Source organism: Syngnathoides biaculeatus, chromosome 17 (assembly GCF_019802595.1).
Source record: "Syngnathoides biaculeatus isolate LvHL_M chromosome 17, ASM1980259v1, whole genome shotgun sequence".
Classification (NCBI taxonomy): Eukaryota; Metazoa; Chordata; class Actinopteri; order Syngnathiformes; family Syngnathidae; genus Syngnathoides; species Syngnathoides biaculeatus.
The window spans coordinates 7,124,890-7,149,492 of NC_084656.1; the positions used below are offsets into that span (position 1 = coordinate 7,124,890).

Below are 24,603 nucleotides of genomic sequence, written 5' to 3' on the forward strand. Positions count from 1 at the left end.
TGCCATATGCCATTTGAAAATTGCATTTTCTATTTCCTTGGGTTGTGTCAGAGATTAAAATTGATTTGATGATTTGTAACCTTTGTGTGTAATAGATATGCAAAAAAACTGAAATCAGGTGAGGGGGATACTTTTTCACAGCACTGTACTTTAATGATGTGTATCTACGTCAAAGCATCTTATTTGTTAGCAGACATAAAAACTACATTGATTGTCTGACAAAGAGGTCCATTCAATGACTTCATAAAGCTGGAGGTAATGAGTCTGTTTTAAATTTAGTTAAGAATGTAAGTGCTGCATGTTACATTATACTGAGTTCTTCCTGTTTCTGGATGATAGTGTTGTTATCAAACCAATGACCTGTTTGGACAGTCTCTGTCTGAACATTCTTTGTTGAGGGAATAGATGTGACTTCACCATTTGCATCCTGGAGTGGGGCAAACAGTACTACTACTACTACTACTACTACTACTACTGAGCAATTTTCGTAAAAATTACAATATCAAGAATCAAAGAACCATAATTAGCTCATTTTCCCTCCCTTATTCAGCTATTAATTGTTTATGTTGTGAAGCTACCACGGCGATTAAGACCACCTTCAACACAATTAAGAGATTAGGAAGCTATATGTCATCATTATTATTATCATGATTAATATTATTAAAAACTGTCCAACTTGACATTTGTTAGCATGAAAACTATTGCAACACATAAGCAATTTTGCTCTGGTTCTCAAAGGAGCACCCGCTGTTGTTACTTGGTGCTGATTTTATTTCCCATCCTCATCGTTGGATTTAAAGACTTACACTTACTGTAAGTTATCAATGAATTTTGGCAGAGTGGTCTCGTCTTTTTTGCAATATGAACCAGTATCACCAAAAGACATGGGTATTTCCATATATCCAAATCCGTTGCCTTTAGGATAAATTTACCTTTTTGACCTCAAAATAAGCCATTTACATGAATTATATGGATTAACTATTTTCCTAGGGATGAGGGGATATTTTTGCACTGAGGTGCTGCATGTTGTGGCCCTGGTTGTGATACCAGCAGAACTGCGAAGCCCACCTACTGTAAAATTGGTCACAAGAGCTTGATTAAGAAATCTGTCCATCCATCCATCCATCCATCCATCCATCCATCCATCCATCCATCTATTATATACTGCTTTTCTGGTCTGGTCGCAGGGGAAGTAGCTTCAGCAGGGATACCCAGACTTCCCTTTCCCCAGCCACTTCTTTCTTTACCTCTCTTCCGGAGGTATCCCGAGGCGTTCCCAAGCCATCTGAGAGACATAGTCTCTCCAGCTTGTCCTGAGTCGTCCTTGGGTCTCTTTCCGGTGGGACATGCCCTGAACACCTCACCAGGGAATTGTCCAGGAGGCATCCGAATCAGATGCCCCAGCCACCTCATCTGGCTCCTCTCAATGCAGGGGAAGGAGTAGCGGCTCGACACTGAGCTCCTCCTGGATGACCGAGCTTTTCACCCTATCTCTAAGGGAGAGCCCGGACACCCTGCAGAGGAAACTCATTTTGGCCGCTTGTATCCGGGATCTTGATCTTTCCGTCACGACCCACAGCTCATGCCCACAGGTGAAGGTAGGAACATAGATCGACTGGTAAATTGAGAGCTTTGCCTTTAGACTTAGCTCCCTCTTTACCGCAACGGACCAATAGAAAGTCTGGATCACTGCAGACGCTGCACCAATCTGTCTGTCAATCTCCCGCTCCATTCTTCCCTCACTCGTGAACAAGACCCCAAGATATTTTAACTCCTCCACTTGGGGAAGTATCTCATCCCCGACGTGGAGAGGGCACACCACCCTTTTCCGACTCAGGACCATAGCCTCGGATTTGGAGGTGCTGCTTCTCATCCCAGCCGCTTCACACTCTGCTGCAAATCGCTCCAGTGAGAGCTGGAGATCATGGCTTGATGAAGCCAACAGAACCACGTCATCTGCAAAGAGCAGAGATGGAATGCTGAGGCCACCAAACAGGACACGCACTACGCCTCAGCTGAGCTTAGAAATTTGACTGGAAACGAGTCCGACTTATTGCTGGCAATGCGGACCCAACTCTAAAAGTGGCCGTACAGGGACCGAACACCTCGTATCAGGGGGTTCGGTATCCCATACTCCCGAAGAACCCCCCACAGGACTCCCCAAGGGACACTGTCGAATGCCTTCTCCAAGTCCACAAGACACATGTAGACTGGTTGGGCGAACTCCCATGCAACCTTGAGGATCCTACCAAGGGTGGAGAGCTGGTCCACTGTTCAACGGCCAGGATGAAAACCACATTGCTCCTCCTGAATCTGAGACTCGACTTCCTGAAGGAGCCTCCTCTCCAGTACCACTGAGTAGACCTTACCAGGGAGGCTGAGGAGTGTGATGCCTCTATAGTTGGAACACCCTTCTTAAAAAGGGGGACCACCAACCACCAACCCCAGTCTGCCAATGCAGAGGCACTGTCCCCGATGTCCACGTGATGTTGCAAAGGCATGTCAAGCAGGACAGCCCAACAACATCCGGAGCCTTTAGGAACTCCGGGCAAATCTCATCCACCCCCGGGGCCCTGCCACCAAGGCGCTTTTTAACCACCTCAGTGACCTCAACCCCAGAGATAGAAGAGCCCGCCTCAGAGCACCCAGACTCGGCTTCCTCGTGGGGCATGTTGATGGAATTGAGGAGGTCTTCGAAGTATTCTCCTCATCGACTCACAACATCCTGAGTTGAGGTCAGCAGCGCCCTGTCCCCACTATACACAGTCTTGACGGTGCACTGCTTCCCCCTCCTGAGACGCCGGACAGTGGACCAGCATTTCCTCGAAGTCGTCCTGAAGTTCTTCTCCACGGCCTCACCGAACTCCTCCCACTCCCGGATTTTTGCCTCAGCGACCACCGAAGCTGCATTCCACTTGGTCAGCCGGTACTTATTAGCAGCCTTGGGAGTCCCACAGGCCAGAAATGCCCGATAGGACTCCTTTTTTCAGCTTGACAGCATCCCTCACTGTTGGTGACCCGCTTTCAATTTTTATTTTATTTTTCGTTATCTTCATGCCTTTGGTGTTTTGATGTCTGTATTATGATTGGCCATCATTGGCGCGATGCAGCAAGATCAAGTTGCGTGCGAAGGCCACCCCTGCTCTTTATAGTAAAATAAGCAAATATGATGTAATTTACTGGCCTTCAGGCCTTATGACCTTTCATAGCCAGTGTGGCCAGTTGTAAGACTGTAACTAAGATAAACCGTGTCTGAAGTTGACATGTGCATGACCCTTTTAAGATTTACAGCAGTGAACAAATAGGACTGATTGTTCTGTCATAAATATACTGAAGGGGTTAAGTAATCTGTTTAGTTAAATTAAATTTAGATAAACTGTTGTATTCTCTTGGAAATCTCATGAAACAAAATTTAAATATATGGATGAACCAGCTCTCTGAACCAGGGAATTGGCTTTAGTTTATTTCTGTCAACTAGTGCAACATCTGAGTTGACTTGCGTAACAGCAATGACAGAATGTATTTCCTCCTTTCAAGAATTATCTTGTGCAGTCACATTTCAGGTCATTTATTTCCTGCTTTACTATGCCACCTGCATAACTCGAGGCTTGCTTCAAATGATTTGATGCGTATGTGTGTGCGTGCGCGCACACGCGCATGACTAGAGCGAGCTTACCAGAGCTTGGCCCCACCCACTAATTACACAGCACACTATTAGTAGTGTCAAACAGAAGCATGAGATAATAGCAGCGGAGGAAGAAAGGAAGAAGGGTAAGAAAGAATCCTTCAAACTACTAAAACTCAGTAGGTAAAAAAAATTTGATTAACAAGATGGTACCCATCAAGCGTAAACATGTTTTTCTTACAAATAACAGTTGTCTGTCTAGGTGAGATGCTGCAGTAGTAATGTATACATTATGTTGATTAGGTTATAATTTCGTCACTCCATTAGCTATTCCTTGTTGTGTGTTGCAAAATAGTATTCTTCCTTGCAGTTTGTTTGTTCACTTTTCTACAGATATGGAATTGTGTCTCAGCTGGTTGGTTGCGCACTTTTGTTGACTTACTTAATTAGAAAGCTACAGTAAGACGATTGGTTGGCTTAACTAAGTTATTCATCCTTCCCTTCAGCCAGCCAGCAAGTCAGCTGATCAGATAACTCGGTGGTTCTGCTTGTGGGGGGGAGTGGCTGTTAAAGTTGCTCGTCCTTGTCTGCCTTCAGCTGAATGGTAGTCGAACAGTCAGTTGGTGTATGTCGATGAGAGGCTGCTGGTCAGCTGCTCCCTCACGCTTCCTTTCCCCCTGCAGGACCTGACACTGTTTAATCAGCTGAGGATCCACTGAGCGGTAAGTCAGGCCTTGAAGCCACAGACATGGATGCATGTGACAGACTGTTGGAGAAACGCAGGGCAAGGGTGGTTGGCAAGAAGTAGCAGCGAAGATATAAGACACAACTTGATTGTTTGTACACAGAAATGCAAGTTTTTTGTTTGTGTGTTGCTGTGGAATGTGATCACACCCTTTTCTTTGAAAACTCCCAATATACTGTTTGCCTTTTGATAATGAAACAGACCTGCAATGAAAAAGGCTGGTCATGGATGTTCTGTCCAGGTCTGTCTCTTGATGATAGGCAGTTGAACAAAACTTTAGTCAAACGTAGAATTTGTACTTGGTCAGAAACTGCTTGAGCTTTATGAGCTGCTTCCTCAAACCATCAATTTTGCATCACTATAAAGGTGTAACTGCAGTCATTGGGACATACATTACGTATGTTGGTTATTCAGATTTCAGGAAATAGTGTGCTTTCTGGATGTTTTCTGAAGTATTTGCCAGTCACTATATTTGGTATACCTGCTCAAACCAGTAAATCACAGACAATAATACTCGTTAAAAAAAGGTAGTATGTTAGTGTGGTGTTAGTTAGCATTGCTAGTATTGTACTGCAGTTCCACTGAGTTTTACTTTGATGCCATACAGTTCCTACACCGCAGACATGATGTAATTACAGTAATCAGATTAGACATCTTAGCGTACATTTTATCTGAAAACAAGTAAAATGAAATTCTTTTTTTTTTGTAGTTCCATAACAATAATAATAATAGGTGGCATGGTTGGCAGGAATCGTTATAGCATCTGCCTCACAGTTCTGAGGTTCGCGGTTCAAATCCCAGCCCTGCCTGTGTTGAATTTGAATGTTCTCCCCGTGCCTGCGTGGGTTTTCTCCGTGCACTCCGGTTTCATGCCACATTCCAAAAAACATGCATTAATTGGAGACTCTAAATTGATTGTACGTGCAAAAAGTTGTCTGTTTCTATGTCCCGTGTGATTGGCTGGCAACCAGTTCAGGGTGTACCCCGCCTCCTACCCATTGACAGGTTGGATAGGCTCCAGCACTTCCACGACCCTTGTGAGGATAAGCGGCTCAGAAAATAGATGGATGGATAATAAAACACAACACATTGATGTAAAAAGTAAGAATTGGATACAGGTTTTGTATTTGATCTCAGCACAGTGACGTAGTGGTTAACACATCTGCTTCATAGTTGAGAGGTCTGGTGTTAGAAACTCAGCTCGGCTTCTTGTGTGATGATAACAGTTTTTCTCTACACTTCTGTGGGTTTTATATGGGTAAATAAAACAAATTAACTAACGGTCATAAATAATCCATTCATTTTCTTTACAGCACATGTCATTAAGGTCGCAGGTGTGCTGGAGCCTATTCCAGCTAACTCTGAACATTCACACCGACAGACTATACTGTCTTATTTTAATCCAACATGCATGTTTTTTGAATGTGGGAGGAAAGCGGAGCACACTGAGAAAACCACTGAGGCATGGGGAGAACATGCAAACCCCACACAGAATCGGCTTTAATCGCCAAGTATGTAACAACACACAAGGAATTTGTCTCCGGCATTCGGTGCTGCCCTCGTTCAACATTGTTGAGTACTGAGAAAAACACAAACTATTGTAGCACTTTTAAATTAAAAGAAAGTCTCAACATTCATGGATGTTGGCTCAGTTGAAGACGAGTAGATGGTGTGATTCTGAGTGTAAGTGCTTTTTTGTTTCTATCTGCCCAGAAATTGGCTGATGGCTAGTCCAGGGTGTACATTGCCTCCTACCCAAAGTCTCTGAAAATCTGGCTAGATGGTCCTTTAGCATTTAGTTTGCCAGCATTGGTCTACAAAAATACATTTTATGTTTTCTGGCATGCTCACTCATATTTCTTTTCCTCTGACACGATGCTTTATGTGGAGAGGTGGAACAATAAATGGCTAGTATTTGAAAATGTAAGTGGGAATAGTTGTCTGTCTTGATCTGTTCAAGATGACCTTACAAGCGCAGTCAGCCCGGATAGCTTCCCACTACCTGCTTCCCTGCACAAGATAAATAACATACTTCTTATGGTTATTGATTTTGTTGTAGTAACCCCCATTTTCCTTGTCAAAGGGGTTCTTGTATAGTATTTGTTTGGAGAACTCGGAAATATCTTATGTAATATCAGGGGTGTCCTCTTGCCCTCATATAAGAGGCTTCAACATGTGATACTTGTTGGCCAGGATTAACTTGATGAAGCCAGAACACTAAACAACGAGGCAGCATATGAACAATGCAGTAAGAAAAAGACCGGAACACAGTAGACTCACTGTTGTAGGCTTGCTATGTAATTTTTGTCACTAAGCAGAGACACGATATTTGGACTCAAATTACTTGTTGGTTGTTGTGCACTGTGGTTAGTATCAGTCTAAGGTAATTAAATCCAGTTCATCACGACTAAACTGTAGTGGCGCAAACGTTTCATTGAAAAAAAAATTGCTGGATGTGAGCACGTTGTCACTCTCATTATACCAGGATATATTTGCATTTTTAGTGCTTTTGAGGAATGTTTAACATTTTGTCATAAAACTGTCATTAGAAAAGAAAATGATGCCAAATCTATACTGGTACTCCTTCTGCATAATGTGTACATTGGAAACCCTCCCTTGACCAAGTTGTTTGGAAATTTGTGGGCGTCTGCCTTAATGTGTAGCAGTCAGTGATCATCTATGCAGAAATAGGTACAGTACATGAATATCTTAAAACAGGTTCAACTACACAGGGAAATACATTTGAACCATATTTTAGCATTTGTTGGAATGTGAGAACAGTTAATAGCTGCAAGACTGGATGGAGGCCTCAAAGTGTTGAGTAATTCCTGTTAGGCAAATGCATCACATTTGCATTGACCTTCTCACCCTTTTAAACGATCAGGTATTTTGTAGATGAATTTATGCTTAACCCCTAAACACTGCAATTTAGTCACTGGTCATCTTACCCTCCTGAACTCCGGGGTGTCGCAACTCAGGGACTCCATTATGGGTGGATCTGTTTTAAGCCCCATATAACAATTGCAATTTTGAAGAAAAGTAACCAAAACACAGAGAACGACAATAACCATTGCTTGTATTTTTGCAGCAATAAATGCGTGTGATGCAAGTCGCAGGCGCAGCACCAAACACATAATTCCTCAGAAGGAATTGTTGATAACAGCAACACTTATCCCTCAATAAGTTTTTTTTTCATGATGTTACTCTTCTAATATGACTTAGCAGAAGTGTTTCATTAATGTTTAGAGCAGTTTCTGCTTGTAGTTATTTTTCAACTTCCTCTTTGTATTCCAATTCAATTGGCTTGAAAGTACTCGATAGGTGCTGATATTTTTTTTCGTCTTCCAACAGAAGCCTTTGATATCTTCTTTGACTGGTGTCTCCTTGTGCTTTTGGAACAGAAGGCACGCTAAATAAATGTTGACTGCTCTGTTACTGTAGGTTTTCATGCTATATGCAACTGGATAGTTGCCATATCATCATGCTGTGTTTAAACATTTTTCATTCCATTTGATTTCATAGTTTTATAGTTGTGCAATGGTTACTTGAGAAATGAGTAAAAAAAAATGTGCCGATTGCACCGACATTGTTTGCCATTGTCTGTCTCGCTAATGTTAACAAAATAAAATGAGGTTCCCATCGAGAAGCTCATTTGAAATATGGAGCCACCTATTTTTAATAGTGCCATTGGGAATACAGTTACAAAAAAATAGTGCCATTCCTTTTCAGTGCATGAGGTATGGGATATAATGGCCTCTTTTGTGGTTGCTGTTCTGAGCCTGAATTTGGAGTCTTAGCTTTGTGGTTGTAACCCGACAGACAAGAGGACAACATACAGTGATGAAGTATTTCAACACCCTGCTATACTGCAAGTTCTCCCTCTTAGAAATCATGGAGGGGTCTGACATTTTCATCGTAGGTGCATGTCCACTGTGAGAGAGATCATCTAAAAAGAAAAATCCAGAAATCACAATGTATGATTTTTTTTTTTCAACAATTTGTGTGATACAGCTGCAAATAAGTATTTGAACACCTGAGAAAAACAATGTTAATATTTGGTACAGTAGCCTTTGTTTGTAATTACAGAGGTCAAATGTTTCCTGTACTTGTTCACCAAGTTTGCACACAGTGCAGGAGGGATTTTGGCCCACTCCTCCACACAGATCTTCTCTAGATCAGACAGGTTTCTGGGCTGTTGCTGTCAGCTCCCTCCAAATATTTTCATTTGGGTTTTGGTCTGGATACTGGCGAAGCCACGCCAGAACCTTGATATGCCTCTTACGGAGCCACTCTTTGGTTTTTCTGACTGTCTGCTTTGGGTCATTGTCATATTGAAAGACCCAGCCACGACCTATCTTCAATGCTCTGACTGAGGGAAAGAGGTTTTTCCCCAAAATCTCACAATTAATGGCCACGGTCATCCTCTCTGTAATACAGTGCAGTCGTCCTGTCCCATGTGGAGAAAAACACCCCAAAGCATGATGCTACCACCCATGCTTCACAGTAGGGATGGTGTTCTTGGGCTGGAACTCATCATTCGTCTTCCTCCAAACACGGTTTGTGGAATTATGACCAAAAAGTTAAATTTTGGTCTCATCTGACCACAAAACTTTCTCCCATGACTTCTCTGTATCATCCAGATGGTCAGTGCCAAACTTAAGATGGGCCTGGACATGTGCTGGTTCAAGCAGGGGAACCTTCCGTGCCATGCATGATTTCAAACCATGACGTCTTAGTGTATTATCAACAGTCACCTTGGAAATGGTAGTCCCAGCTCTTTTCAGGTCATTGACCAAGTCCTGTCGTGTAGTCCTGGGCTGATTCCTCACCTTTGTAAGGATAATTGCGAACCCACGAGGTGATATCTTGCATGGGGCTCCACTAGGGATCGCAAAAAAACGCTTACTTTCATAACTGGTTTTAACTGAACAGCTGCAGCAAAAAAAACGATTAGTCTGTTTTAAAACCGGTACCATTGTGGTGTTTACATAATTCACCCGCGGAACCTAGAGTTGGGGTGCGGGGTTCCGTTTCTGTTTTTGTTGTTGCTCTTCCGGAGTGACGAGTTCACAGAGTTCCCGCCATTATGAGAGTAGTGTTTTGATGTCTGCCAATAAAACACGTTTTGTTCCTGTGTCCGACACTCCGCCTCCGACTCCTTTTCTCCGGCGCTACACCATCGATCGTTAATTTACTCCGCGGTAATGGGGTAGTTTGTATACATTATTGACGAACAAGCTTGTTGAATGTGGCTTTCAACAACGCACTCGTGTAAGTTAAATTTTTGTTATTTTTTTTTTGTAAAAATGTTTTAATGTTAACATTCTTCTTTCGGACTTTCAGAAAGGGCATGAAAGTATACAGAGCGTTTCCTCGATGCCATGTTTGATGTTTCTTTGATTTAACTGAATGTTCTTTTGAATCCAACTTTACCCTAACAGCGAATCTTGAAAAAAGTGGAAATGATGTTGAAAAAATAGCGCAATGTGGAGTACCGGAACCGGAAGAAATGAGTGGAAATTTTAACCGATTTCGAAAGTCCGATTACAGTTTCGGTTTTAAAAAACCTATACATACACTGTAGGACGTCTGCTGATATACCGTTGCGGCAGCATTAAATGAACTGGACAGCGGCTTTTCAACATAGTGAAGGAAATACTGTCCTCCACCATATTTGTAGTTGAGATGAGGTTTTAATGGAAGGATGTAGTGGATTTTTTTCCTACATATATACTCAAACATTGTATTCCTTCCAAACACCTGAACTTGGGTTTTAACTGTCCATGCTGTAGAACATTATGTATTTATTTTTTTGGGACAGCAGTAGCTTTGTCCTTGTTCAGTGTTTTCCTTACAGGATCATAAATTTTTTGATAGACAGATGATCTGACAGGGATTTCTGTAAACACACGAGAATTTTATACAAAAAAAAAATCGGTCTTGCTGATGAACATCAAAGTCTAAAGTCTAAAGTCTGGTACTAAACCTTCCCAGCTTCATGCAAGGAAACAATTCTTAGTTGCAGGGAAACAGGGATTTTTTTTCACATGCATTTTGAGAAATGCAAACTCAAAAATGGTGTGTGATTGTTATAGTCCAGGGCAAGCTTGAACCACCATTTCCAATGTTGTCATGCTGATTGGACTCTAGTTTGGATGAGTCATGAACGCGAAGAGCTCGGAGCAGTCACTAACCCAAAGTTTTTACATAGTTTTTCCACCTTGCTCTGTAAATTATATTTGTCATGTGTCCAATAAAAACATGACAACATATAATTGTTTGTCTGCTCCATCTGTTTAAGCACAGTGTTGTCTTAGATGAAGACCAGATATAATCAATTTATGATGAAATCCAGGTAATTCCAAAAGATTCACATACTTTACTTGCTACTATCCAATATGTTAAATACATCCATCCATTTCATGAGCTGCTTATCCTCACAAGGGTCGTGGGAGGACTGGAGCCTTTCCCAGCTATCTTCGGGTAAAAGGTGGGCCACACCCTGAACTGGTTACCAGCCAATCACAGCTGTTAAAAACAGATGTCTCGTATCTGTGAACATTTTCACGTCAATTTTTTTGTAGATTAAAAAAATGAATATCAAAGGCAGCACAGTGATGCACTACTGTTACTCATTCTTAACAATACTGTAAAATGTTAAATTCTTCATTGAATACAAACAGACCTGAACAAGATAGAGATTTAATAAGAAGCTGTATAAGTAACTGTGATATTTTTGTAGTTGAAGTTTGCAGTGATATAGAACTGCACTGCATTAGTTTAATTGGTGTTTCCAAAGTGATTCGGTTAGGTTACATTTAAAAATTCTTCAATAAACCATTTCCAGCTATTTTAGAGTTCTTCGTCTTGGAATACCATCCTCCATGCTGACCTTTTAAGTCCAACTGTGGAGGCACTATGTGGCGTTTGTTGGTCTACGTGCTGCTGTGGGATTAAGGAGGGATTGAAGAAAATTGGCAATGCTTGCAAATTTCTCTTGGTGCCATCCTTAATATATGCTACTGAAGCATTTTTAAAAAAATGTTTGTCAGCAGAATTTTTTTTTCCACTCATTTTATCTTCTAATTTTAGATATGTCGTGAATAAAACAAATTGGTTAATGTACCTGATTTACCTAGTAATGTTAACGTAGCCACTTAGCATTGACCTAATGATTGAAACCGGGACTAAAGTCCCGGGTCTCCCAGCACCGTTCACCTTTCAACATTTTGGTTGTCAGTTGCAATTCTTAGTCAACTCCCCCCCCCGGAGAATAAGCGTGAAAAATCAATGAAGAGGAACATGCATAAAGACGTGCTTGTGCCCAACGGCGGCGGCAAAGGACAAAAGTCTCTCTGAACTTTAAAATGAATTACTAGTTGCCTCAGTGGAACATATGGAATAAGGGTTCTTGTGCAAATCAGGCTTTTTGGGACAAAATTGACATCAATATTGTTTCACAGTATCACAAACGCTAACCTTATACTTCATCTTTGGGTAAGGAAAGGAATCATGGCTTCCTTCCAATGGGGTGTGGGGGTCTCACCAGTGCCATGTAAAATTACTTTTTGGGCTAAAATGCCCGTGTTTTTTTCAAAATAAAAGGCTACAAGTTAAACTAGCAAGTCAAGTTAAAACCTCCCTATCTAAACCATCTGACTTGATAAAATTATGCTTTTACAATGCTATATTTAACTCTGAGCTGAAATATGAATGAAATATTAAGTTTATTAGGATAGTTCCACGCATTTCCTTTTAGTTCATATGTTTGACATTGATATTTGTTATAAATAAAGAACCACAAGTCAAATGTTTATTTTATTCTATACTGCGCTGTGCAAAGAAAATGGATATTCATAGTTTGGCCACCCTTTATTCAAACCACGCACTTTTATGACACAGCCCACTAAAGAATCAGAATCAAGAATCGTTTGGAATCGTAGTCTAAATAAGGAACCCGACTCAGGAGTGGCATCGCTCAAATTCAAACATGTCTATACCAAAACTTAACTTTCAAAAGTGGTATGACAAATGACACAACCGGGTCAGGTTTTGCCTGTATCATTGCAACCATTTGATTTGACTTGCCGGTACAGATTTTTCCAAAAATGCAGAAGCGCCGATCAATGATTCTTTTGTTGAAAATGCGATGGAGGTGTGAAAAAAGCCTTCTGCTCTCAAACGCTACAGATTGGTGAAGCAGAAGGACTCAGCGGGCACTGTCACATGTGTGCCTCGATGCTTGGTTAAGTGGCTCTGAAATACTCAAAGGTTTCAAATCTGCGAGGCAACCCAGACAATGTCTGGACAAAATAATTAAGGGTCAGCCTTTAGTCCCTTTAGCAGTTATTGATTATTGACTGTGGGAACCAGATTGTTGCTTTAAGCAAAGACCTTCACCAGTGTCCTCAGAGCAGGAACGAAACTAAACAAGTGTCTTCATCGTTTAAAATGATGTAGTCTCGAGGACACATCAGTCTGGGTTTCTCTGACCAATGTCAGTTGTCCTTTTCATGTGCAATTGACCATTAGTGAGCAATTTAGAAAATGTACACACCTATTCTTATACTGTATATACGCCAAGTTGTTTCCTCCATCCATTCTGCAATTCATGCCAGAGGCAGATAGTCTGGACTTATCATTTGTTCTTCAAAGGGTGACTGTAAAAAAAAATAAAAAAAAGGTAAAAGACCATGTTTAAAAAAAAACAAAAAACAGGAAATAGGGTTTCTTTAATCTTTGTTGATTGATTCATGCCTGTGAGTCGTACTGACTGATATAAACACATAAATGCTCATTTCTTAGATGGCAGGACCTACATACAGCAATTAATCAATTTACTTTTTGTGTCATTTTTGTTTGTTTTTGTGCGAGTAGATTTTTTCTTTTGTAAAATATGTGCCTTGGCTTCATAAAGATTGGAAATTACTGCCATAGAGCTACACACTGTTTGCATATACTGTGCCAGTTGTTTCCCATCTCCCCTGTTGTGTTTGATTCTTCATGAATTTTTAATGTCTCTGTGGTGCTTTATGTTTTTGTTCTTCCTTGTTATTGAGATAGAAGATTTAGCACGCTCTTGGGTCTACTTTTTCTTCTATGAGCTCGACAAATCTATGGAGCAATGATTCCGATAGTCGGTAAATATTGAATTTCTGTTCTGAAGGAGGCGCTGTACAGGCTGCATGTCGGGGTACCTCTTTTGCATAATGTTGTAAATTGTCACCTTTTTGTTGTTGTTGCAATTGTCACCGAAATTAAACTCTTCCTTCCTGATAATTCAGAGATGCTTGCATTACAGGGTTGCTTGATCTCCATGACAACCTATCAATAGGCTTAACTGCGCACATCCCCCCCTGCTTTTTCCATGTCAGGACTGACAGATATTTAGAAACAATACATTACATTGATCCTCAGTTTTCTACATTCAGTGCCGTGATTGATTACCTACTTTGTTTAAAATCATGAAACAAATGGACGTCTCAGGCAAGGATAACCCAAATAATGATAAAATCTTGTAGTTCTTTAGATGTTGTCTTGCATTCCATTGTGACCTCCTGGACGACTCTTAGCGGTTCACTTGGGGTGTTTTCTTTTAATTTTGTTTGCTGGCCACTCCGGGGAAGGTTCACTCGTGTTTCGTATTTTTGAATGGCTGTTACTGTGGTTGCCTGGAGTCCTTAAAGTATTAGAAATGACTTTGTATACCTTTGCCGACTGATAGATGTCAGTTACTGCCACAGTAAAGCCATGTTTTAATGAATGGCCGGGGAGAGTTTTTTTAACAGGGGTGCCTGGAAGCATTTAGTCTCCAATGAATGCATGTTTTTGGAGGAGAAGAGGAAAGCGGACTGCCCTTAGAAAATCCACGCAGGCACAGGGAGAACATGTAAACTCCACACAGGCGGGGCCGGGAATTAAACCCAGTTCCTCAGAACTGTAAGCTCAACGCTCTAAACAGTTGCGCCACCAGTTGATTATTTCCTGTAGCACATCAGACGAGCTCTCACAACACACTAATGTGCCACACCACACTAGTTGGGAGTCACTGGTAACTCAAGGTATGCATTGCCCTTTTGCCACCTTGCCAATGGCTACTTCAAAGAGGCTGTGGCAAAGCAAATATTGCCCACGAATCAAAATTACGTCTGTGAAAAATCAAAAGGCCTTTGTGATAAAAGGTAAACTGAGCGTACTCATTCTGTCGTGTGTGAAAGGTGTTAATGGTTTATTCCCCTCTGACGTCGCTTAGATTCAATCCACCAACCAGCTACTGCTGGCTAAAAATGTGGTCAAATTGTGATTTTCCCCCTTATTTTTAGATCAACATGAATGTATTCCTCTTTGAAATGAAGCTTGTAACGTTTCAAAATGTGGACAAGGTCAAGCACTCTGAATACCGTCCAGACATTTACCAAATCGAAAAAGTATGCACGGATGTTAACATGCATCTGTTTCTTTCCTGTTCAGGTTTCTCTTGGTCATCACTATGACTGATGGGGATTATGACTACCTGATAAAGCTCCTTGCCCTGGGAGACTCTGGTGTGGGGAAGACAACATTCTTGTACCGATACACAGATAACAAATTCAACCCCAAGTTCATCACCACAGTCGGCATCGACTTCAGGGAAAAAAGAGTGGTAAGGCTATGAACATCAAAAGTATGACACGTGAACGTTTCGCTCATCACCAAACAACATCTTCCTTATAAGTGATTAAGGCTTATTTATTTCTTACTTTTACCATGGAACCCTTCTGGACGATTGAAAACAAACTTAACGTGTTTACTGATAACATGCTGTTGCATCTCTTTAACCTTTTGTTAATTCAGATAAATTACCAATTCGGTGTCATTAGCATGGTCTTTGAGCAGTTTAATTTTCCCAGTTTCTATGTCAGACCTTTTCCGTTTGTCATTACTAGGTAATTGGATAGTTTGTCAATAACCTCTTTTAGATCATGACTCTTGCTCACACAGAGCGGCCAACTAGTGAAATCATTCAGTTCATTTCATGGCGGTGGTGTTTTTCATCGTGGATGATGGAAACGTTTGAAAATAGCACAAGTTAAACAGATTACATGGGGCAGTTTGTTGTGTCTGTTTGGCCTCATGTGACTGGTCTTAATTTGGAAGTAGGGGTTTCCACATGGGAAAACGGCTAGTTCCCAGCTGTCTGAAAGCTATTGACTATAAGTCAACCATGGAGTTAAGAGATGCAATAAACTCTTGGTTTCTTTTCCTGTAACATTTAGGACTTAATTGTACACATACACAAAGTTACTGATGCAATATACAAATGAGCAAAAACTAACAAGAGATTTAAAATATGGGCAAATGGTCGTATTGGTTTCCTTACATTCTTACACATGTCAATTTTACACCTGATTAATGTGTAGCTCAAGCAAAAGCATGTGCATTTCATTAATGTATATGAATACAACATTCAGTGAACTTTTCATAACATAGCCTTCTAACCTAAATATTTTCATTACATCAGGAGAGAGATAGAGAGAGAGAGTGAGAGAGAGAGAGAGAGAATATTGTCAACGCTAATTTTATCCTCCTGCTTCAGATGAGGTCCATGATAAATTACTGTTCCTCACTTCCAGTGTGCGCGTGGATGAACGCGCGTGATTGAGTGAGAAGTCCCCCCCTCCCCCCAAGTCATATAATCTAGTCAATGCCTCATTTTAAGGACCTTTATGTATGCATTATTAGCATTAGCTATTCCATTGTACCAAACATAATGCTTTAAATTTACCCAGGACTGTGGTTGGACTGTGATATTTGTAACTTGTAAGTTTGTAAAACAAGGTGAATTTCCAGGTGTCCTATCCTGTTCACGATCCATTACTGTTGCACCATATACCGATACCAGTTGTGTACCAAGGTACGTATTTTGACATTCAAAATAGCATGGTACCATTTTTTTTCTCTCATATTACCGTTAGTGTAATAAAGGAATAAAGTAAATTCCGGGACAGCACTCAGTTCATACGGTGTCCTAAAGGTCCCATATTTTCATTATTTAGACCTTCATAGAGTGACTTTTGAACATCGATAGACTTATCAAGTACATTAAGTGTCAATTTCACTGCAAAAATTACCGTGGGTTTGTCATATGAGCGACCAAAAAAGGCCCTTCTGACAGCTTGTTATTCTGCGATCCATTTTGATGGTTGTCTTCAGTTTTCGGCCATGTGTCTCTGGTTTTTCTCTCCATTTTAGCTGAATAGCCTATAATTTTTTGCACCTTGTTATAAGGTAGTATTGTATATCACCACTGGGTCGGGAGAAGGGAAGTTAGTGACTAACTTCACATGTGACCTAGATAAGTTCAAGAAATTCAGATGACCTGATTTCAGGCCTCTTGGTAGAAAAATACCTGAAACTCAGAAATGCGTCGGTTCACTTTAGTTCATTTTTTCCACATTTACTGAGGCACAATAGAGCCAGTATTACGTCCCAAATATGAGAAAAAGTTGGTTTGGTAAAATATGTGACCTTTAAAGGCCAGTACACAAAAGATCGACAGTCGGCCAATGTCTGTCTGTCTTCCCAGAGGTTGTCTGTATACGATTGTGTGGGAGCGTGGAAAATAAAATGGCTTCAAATTGCCAACCAGCTCCCGTCTTCTGCAGAGAGGTTCATGTAACCTCAAAGTCCGCAGCTCATGAGTTTATATGAGCAAACTCAGATCTATGTAGTTGATTATCATGTGCTGATAAGGATTATTGCAGTCGATGCACACGAGATTAAGTGTTACCAGCACGAGATCAATCGCATCGATAGCACGCGTGAACTTAGCACGAGCGCGCACCCATGGAAGCAAAGCATGAAGGGCTCCAACCCGGATACAGGCTTTACTCCATGTCGGAGACCGCTCCGGAAATCGGGTGGTGCGAGAAGACTAAAAATCCACCGAAGTGCAAATGGAAAGCCACTCACTAGCCACGTCTAGAACAAAGGTCCGCTTTTCGAGTGTCATGTCGCTGTACACAAAGAATAAACAGCATTGCGCTGAGTGGGTGCACAATGTATTGTTGACAATGGGAGATGTCATTAAAAGTTCAAACACACAGTATCAAGTTTGAGTAATTTGCTGTATGTACGTATAAATATAGGAATAATATAGTAATGGGAAAAATATTGGACCCCTTGTTTCATAAATTTCTTGTTCATTTTTAATGGCAAGTGCAGCTATAGGTACATTTCTTTGTAAAAATATGAGGACAATGAAAATAGCTCTCGGAGTTTAATAAAAAGTTAGCCTTTTTCCATGGTTTTCTTGATAATTACCAAATTTATATTTAATAATACAATTTAGCGTTTATATTCAGTGTTATTTTGTTGGACAGTACCACAGATTATAATGAACAAGAAACTGAAGAAAGAAGTGTGAGCAAATTGTTTTCATGATTGTATGTACACATTGTTTACAGATGTATTGTTATGCTCCTGGATTCCAGCCCAGGCTGGGTGTGGCCAGCTAATCAGAAGGCGCACACCTGCGCCTCATGACCACTGATTCGACCCAGTACATATAGAACCTGTGGGACGACTAGTCCTTTGCCAGATCGTTGCCTCTCATGCCAAGTTCCCGCACTACCGTATGCCTGACGTCTACCTTCCGTGTACTGTTCCCCGACCAACCTCGTAAGCCTGCCGCTACTGCTACTTCTGCTTGTTTGGACTGACTCACTGATTACCGACCTTGGAACGAATAAAGGCTTCCTCTGTACTGCCTGCTTGCCTCTGGAGTCGTGCATTTGGGTCCACACTCGAGTCTCGCTCATGACATGTACAATATTGTAAAAATCCAAATGCATGCATTGATTGTATACAATATGATAATGCAGGTATTGATCTAATTTTCCAAAAGTTATTAAAACTGAGCTAATTCCATACATGAATAATTACATATATTGTATATAATGTTGAGAATACATAAAGTATTTAAAGTTCATTTATCAATTTTCATTCCTCTGCTTTTAGTGATGTTTTAGATAAGGGGTGCCCAGACTTTTTTACCCCAAGATCTACTTTTCAAGCAGCCAGCCTCTCGTGAGCTACCGACGACGGGGTGTGATGATGCTCCCATGTTATATGATTATGTGACATATTATACTATATATATATATATATATATATATATATATGTATGTATATTTAAAATACAGAATTAGCTTTCTGTGCATTGTATTCTCTGTGCTTTCATTCTGGATCAGGCTGTGCCAAGGTGGAATTTTAAAGTTACACATCTGATCCTGCACTTTCTACTTTGGTTTCAGACCAGACCTTTCCCACTCGAAAAGAGAAAATCTCATCCAGTTTAACCACTCTTTCTTCGATTATTCACATACTCCGACAGTCATTCCATCTTAAAACAACAGCATTTCTTTAACTTTTTCCATTAATATTGAGAGTATTGCTCGTCTTTGGTCTCCGTTGCCCAGACTGTTTTGCGAACTAAAGGAGCGGTGGTTGACGCTGTGATTATAAAACACATTGATGGGCTGCGTAAGTACTGTAACATTTGTAATTATGAGTGTACGTCTTTAAGAGTGGGGATGGGGGGAGGGTGTAAGGTAAACTAGGAAAAAGAAAGTGTGGCGGAGCAGCGGTAGTGTTTAGAGACTTCTGTGTGCTGGCTAAAAGAAACCAGTGGCTTCGTTTCATTTTTTACAGTACGTATATGAATTGTGCCAATGGATGTAATAACTGGTCACCCCTCACTCATTAAATCACATTGCAAAATGCCACAAACTGAATAGCTGTATGTTATACTTTCAATTTGAATTCAGAATATCTGCAAAGAGACTGCATCAGCGGTGCACAATTGCGCACGCGCGCAGTTTAGAGCGAACACTGCCTGACGTTTTATTTATTTATTTTGATGTACGGATTAGAGACGGTGGCACTGAAGAAACAACAGGAAGCAGAACTGGATGTAGCAGAAATGAAGATGTTGAGGTTCTCGCTTGGTGTGAACAGGTTTGATAAGATTAGAAATTAGCTCATTTGAGGGACAGCCGAAGTTGGTTGTTTTGGAGACAAGGTTCGAGAGAGCAGACTTTGATGGTTTGGACATGTCCAGAGGCGAGAGAGTGAGTATATTTGAAGAAGGGTGCTGAAGGTGGAGCTGCCAGGCAAAAGAGTGAGAGGAAGACCAAAGAAAAGGTTGATGGATGTTGCGAGAGAGGACATGAAGACAGTGGGTGTTAGAGAGGAGGACGCACCAGAAAGGCTTCGATGGAAAAAGATGACACGCTGTGGTGACCCCTAACGGGACAAGCCAAAAGGAAAAGAAGTAGTAGTATTGTAATGCTCTTTGAATACAGATACATGAACATAGGTTTCCTCCAATTATGCTGTATTTTCCCCACATTTTACCAAAAATAAAAAAAAATGTTACCAGAACAGAACTGAACACTGCCTTAATTAAACTGTCATGATTTCATGGATTATTTTTTTAGTGTGTCTCATGTCAAAGACAGTGATTTTGTCTCATCTGTGACAATCAAAGATGTCAATGACACATCCCGAGGCAGGTACCCGTACACAAGCAGAGGACCACAGTATCCATTGTCCAGTTGTCTCTTTTCAGGCCTGTTGAGGTATACCTTCTTAGTTTGTGGTCCTCAAATGGAAAATTGAGAATCATAGATTTATTAGGTGAACTCCCACTCTCTGATTATCAAAGAAACCCTTGAAATGATCAGTCTCCCAGTAGATTGTAGTTGGATACATCAGAAACACTTTATTCGCCAAATGCCTCAATTAGACTCATTAGGCACAGAACATTCTGTAAACAGACATTTCAAATAATTACAAACAGGAGTCGAGTCCGCAACATGTGAATTGCAATGTGGTTGTTTTTGTTTGTTTTAGATAACCAGAATAAAAGCAAATAAAGATATAAAAATAGAAATAATCTTTGGCAGATATACTGAATACTGTATTTTCCGCACCATAAAAAGCAATGGATTCTAAAGCGCAGTCTCAATTATGCGGTTTATTTCTGGACTTTAAACATAGATAAGGCGCACCGTATAGTAGGGCACATCCTAAAACACATGGTCTACGAAAAAAGATAATGTATGCAAAACTGAGTTTAATTCAACATTCTATTCTGCTGCATTTAACAATACGCACACATTTAATCAACGTTTTCTTGTAATCCGCTGTTACACAACGCTAGTTCTTGCGCAGGTGGAGAGACGACGCCTTTTCATAAAACAAAACCACCACTATCGTCATTGCCCCGAGTCGAATGGTGACTTAAGAACCCTTCTCCCGACTGTTCTATGTCCATCAGCCATTGTCCAAGTACATCTTCTGTCGCCACCTCGCTTTGTTCCCATGTAAACCTTTTGGTCTTAACTTGGGGCAGTTCATTTTCTTGATTCCGCCACTTCCGCACCAAAGCTTCATCCATCCATCGATTTTCTTCACCGCTTATCCTCACAAGGGTTGCGGGGAGTGCTGGAGCCTATCCCAGCTGTCAACAACTAGCCACCCTGGCGCCACCAAAGATTCATTGATGTTGAATTCTTTCGCGGCTGCTCTATTACCATTTACATCCCAAGGTGGGGAGGTCAGCGGCAAATTTTCCCGCCCTCTTTCTTACCCTAATTTCATACGGGTGACTAATTGACAGCTGCCGTTGTCCAGTTAGCCTCATTGATGTGATGCAAATTACAAACTTGATAGATTATCCCTTTGATGTGCTGTGACACCAGTTTTAGTGCAGGATAGGAAACAACTGAAATACGTCATTAATGCTTTCATAGATGGATACTTTTTCTGATTCTGTGAGACCTATTAAATCGACAGCCAGGATTTTTTTTTAATTTTGAAATGTGGTCTCCAGTATATTGACCAGTACATTACAAGGAATGTCCAATCAGGTTGCACATTTATATGTACGATTTTTACAAGGAAAACTCTGGTATGATATTAAAGATGAAGTGAAGAATTGTGAATGTCAAGTGACTCATGACCAAATGGGTATTTTAAAAACACAATACTCGTACGTATTGTGCTGCTTTTCTCTTCGGTTCAACCCGTCGAACCAAATTGCTAATCCAACTACATATGCCTCAAACTGTCAAATTTAATCTGAAGTCGCTCTCCTCCCCAGGTGTACACGGCTTCCAACCCCAATGGAATGACCGCAGGAAAAACCTTCAAGGTTCACCTCCAGCTCTGGGACACAGCTGGACAGGAGAGGTGCGTAAATTTCAATTCTAGCTATCATTGCTTAGGTGCCCCATCAAATAAATAAGATTCGTAGTACATATATGTATGCTTTCTTAGCTCAGTTTGAAATAGTTAAATTATAATAAAATGAGAAAAATGGGGCCGAAAATACCAAAACCAACCTACAAACAGTAGAGATGACTCATTTGTGGTGATGGTGTGTGTTCATGTGCCTGGACTGTACTCTGTAAAAGGATTTGATCTGTTAAAAGGTCTTATTAGGGATGAATGACTCACTTTGGGGTGACTCAGTCACTTGCATAAGTTTTTTTTTTTAAATTATACTTTCTAGAGCTTTAAATAAAAAAGACAGACAAACTAATCGCACCAAATCAATACACGGCGTACAGGCTGTCATCTGTTGCACAGGGTTATGCATTTGTGTTGGATGTATTTACAAAACATTTACATGTAATACATATTTTTGCCTTTTTTATTACAGTCCATTTCTTGTATATAGCAAAACCACTACCTTTGAGCAAACTCGAAAAATACCATCTTGTTTGAGTTTCCAAACACTGCTTTGTTCAAAATGGTATTATACTTTATATTTACATCCAATACCATTTTTACACATCCACATTACTGTACAGTACTAGATTTTGTAGGTTTTTTTTTTTTCATGGCCTAAAATGGGCAGTACAGTACAAAGTTTTTGTAAACAAATAAATAAAAAGGCACCTCTTTTAGAACTGGTTCTTGTAATATTATGTATCTGACCCACAAATACATCACTCCCATTCTCTGCCTGAAGTGCGTCAGGGTCCCAGTAAACAAGACTGGCCAGTTCTGGGGCTAACAGTTTTTCCATCTATCCATTTTCCGAGCTGCTTATCCTCACAAGGGTCGCAGGAGTGCCGGAGCCTAGCCCAGCTGCTATCGGGCAGGAGGCAGGGTATACCCTGAACTGGTTGCCAGCTAATCTCAGGGCACTGAGAGACAAACAACCATCCACACTCACAAACATTCTTCTTCTTCTTCTTCTTTTCCTTTCGGCTTGTCCCGTTAGGGGTCGCCACAGCGTGTCATCTTTTGCCATCTTAGCCTATCTCCTGCATCTTCCTCTCTAACCCCAACTGCCCTCATGTCTTCCCTCACCACATCCATAAACCTTCTCTTTGGTCTTCCTCTCGCTCTTTTGCCTGGGAGCTCCATCCTCAGCATCCTTCTACCAATATACTCACTCTCTCGCCTCTGAACATGTCCAAACCATCGAAGTCTGCTCTCTCGAATCTTGTCTCCAAAACATCCAGCTTTGGCTGTCCCTCGAATGAGCTCATTTCTAATCCTATCCAACCTGGTCACTCCGAGCGAGAACCTCAACATCTTCATTTCTGCCACCTCCAGTTCAGCTTCCTGTTGTTTCTTCAGTGCCACCGTCTCTAATCCGTACATCATGGCCGGCCTCACCACTGTTTTGTAAACTTTGCCCTTCATCCTAGCAGAGACTCTTCTGTCACATAACACACCAGACACATTTCGCCAGCTGTTCAAACCTGCTTGGACCCGTTTCTTCACTTCCTGACCACACTCTCCATTGCTCTGTATTGTTGACCCCAAGTATTTGAAGTCGTCCACCCTCGCTATCTCTTCTCCCTGTAGCCTCACTCTTCCCCCTCTACTTTTCTCATTCACGCACATATATTCTGTTTTACTTCGGCTAATCTTCATTCCTCTCCTTTCCAGTGCATGTCTCCATCTTTCCAATTGTTCCTCTGCATGCTCCCTGCTTTCACTGCATATGACAATATCATCTGCGAACATCATGGTCCAAGGGGATTCCAGTCTAACCTCATCTGTCAGCCTATCCATTACCACTGCAAACAGGAAGGGGCTCAGAGCTGATCCCTGATGCAGTCCCACCTCCACCTTAAATTCCTCTGTCACACCTAAGGCACACCTCACCATTGTTCTGCTGCCATCATACATGTCCTGTACTATTTTAACATACTTCTCTGCCACACCAGACTTACGCATGCAGTACCACAATTCCTCTCTTGGTACTCTGTCATAGGCTTTCTCTAGATCCACAAAGACACAATGTAGCTCCTTCTGACCTTCTCTGTACTTTTCCACGAGCATCCTCAAGGCAAATAATGCATCTGTGCCACACTCACAAACATACCAAGGGCAATTTGGAGTCTCTAATCAATTTATGTTTTTGGGATGTGGAAGGAAACCAGATTGCTTCGAGAAAACCCACGTAGCCACAGGGAGAACATGCCAACTCTTACATTTTTTGTCAGCGGCGTTTCAATTGACAAATGGAAACTATTTTGAGAACATTGTTGAGTCTCAGTGGTATCCAGTATCCGTGAAGTCGAGGTCAGTTTTAACAAAGTTCCACTGTACAAGGTTTCTGCCCAACAGCTACAATAAACAGTACTTCTTCCCCAAAGCGTACAATGAACCGAGCAGCAATTTAGTGTGTTTGGCATATTCAATTCTGGTTGTGCCCACCCAGAAGATCAGTTTACAAATCTGTTTTTTGTGCCCAATCAAGTGTGCGCCCATTTTTGCACACACAAACCTACACTGTAAAAAATTATTAAAGATCATCTCAAATTTACATTATTAATTATTGCAAAGTGGTAGGTAAAGATAAACCACCCTATCATAAATATGGGGTAAACTTTATCCAAGTCTTGTATGTTATCAGTATTGAATTAAGGTATTCTCCACCCCAAAAACTGTTTAAGTTTACCAAATGGCAGCACAGTGGATGACTCTTGAGCACATGGAAATTTACCCAATTAAAATGGCTGCAAATGGTGCCCCTAAGTTTATTGGGTTTGCGTTCTAGGTTCCGCAGTCTGACTACAGCGTTCTTCAGAGATGCCATGGGGTTCCTGCTGATGTTTGATCTCACCAGCCAGCAGAGTTTCCTCAATGTCAGAAACTGGATGAGTACGTTGTTGACGTCGAGTCTCAGCTACTAAGACTGCCATAGAGAAAAGTGCGAATGTTT

The 24,603-nt window shown here is 41.1% G+C and overlaps 1 protein-coding gene across 3 annotated transcripts in view; it reads left to right on the plus strand.

The window, feature by feature from the left end:
• Positions 1–24,603, plus strand: part of rab27b (RAB27B, member RAS oncogene family) — a 59,476-nt gene that overhangs the window by 32,015 nt on the left and 2,858 nt on the right. For 2 of the 3 annotated variants that reach the window (XM_061801751.1, XM_061801752.1), the window contains exons 2-4: positions 14,841–15,012; positions 21,517–21,605; positions 24,439–24,542. In XM_061801751.1, the coding sequence (XP_061657735.1) occupies positions 14,860–15,012; positions 21,517–21,605; positions 24,439–24,542 (346 nt within the window). In that variant the 5' untranslated portion in view covers positions 14,841–14,859. Of the gene's footprint in view, positions 1–4,235; positions 4,348–14,840; positions 15,013–21,516; positions 21,606–24,438; positions 24,543–24,603 lie in introns of those variants that run through there. The other variant, XM_061801753.1, reaches the window with a different exon arrangement.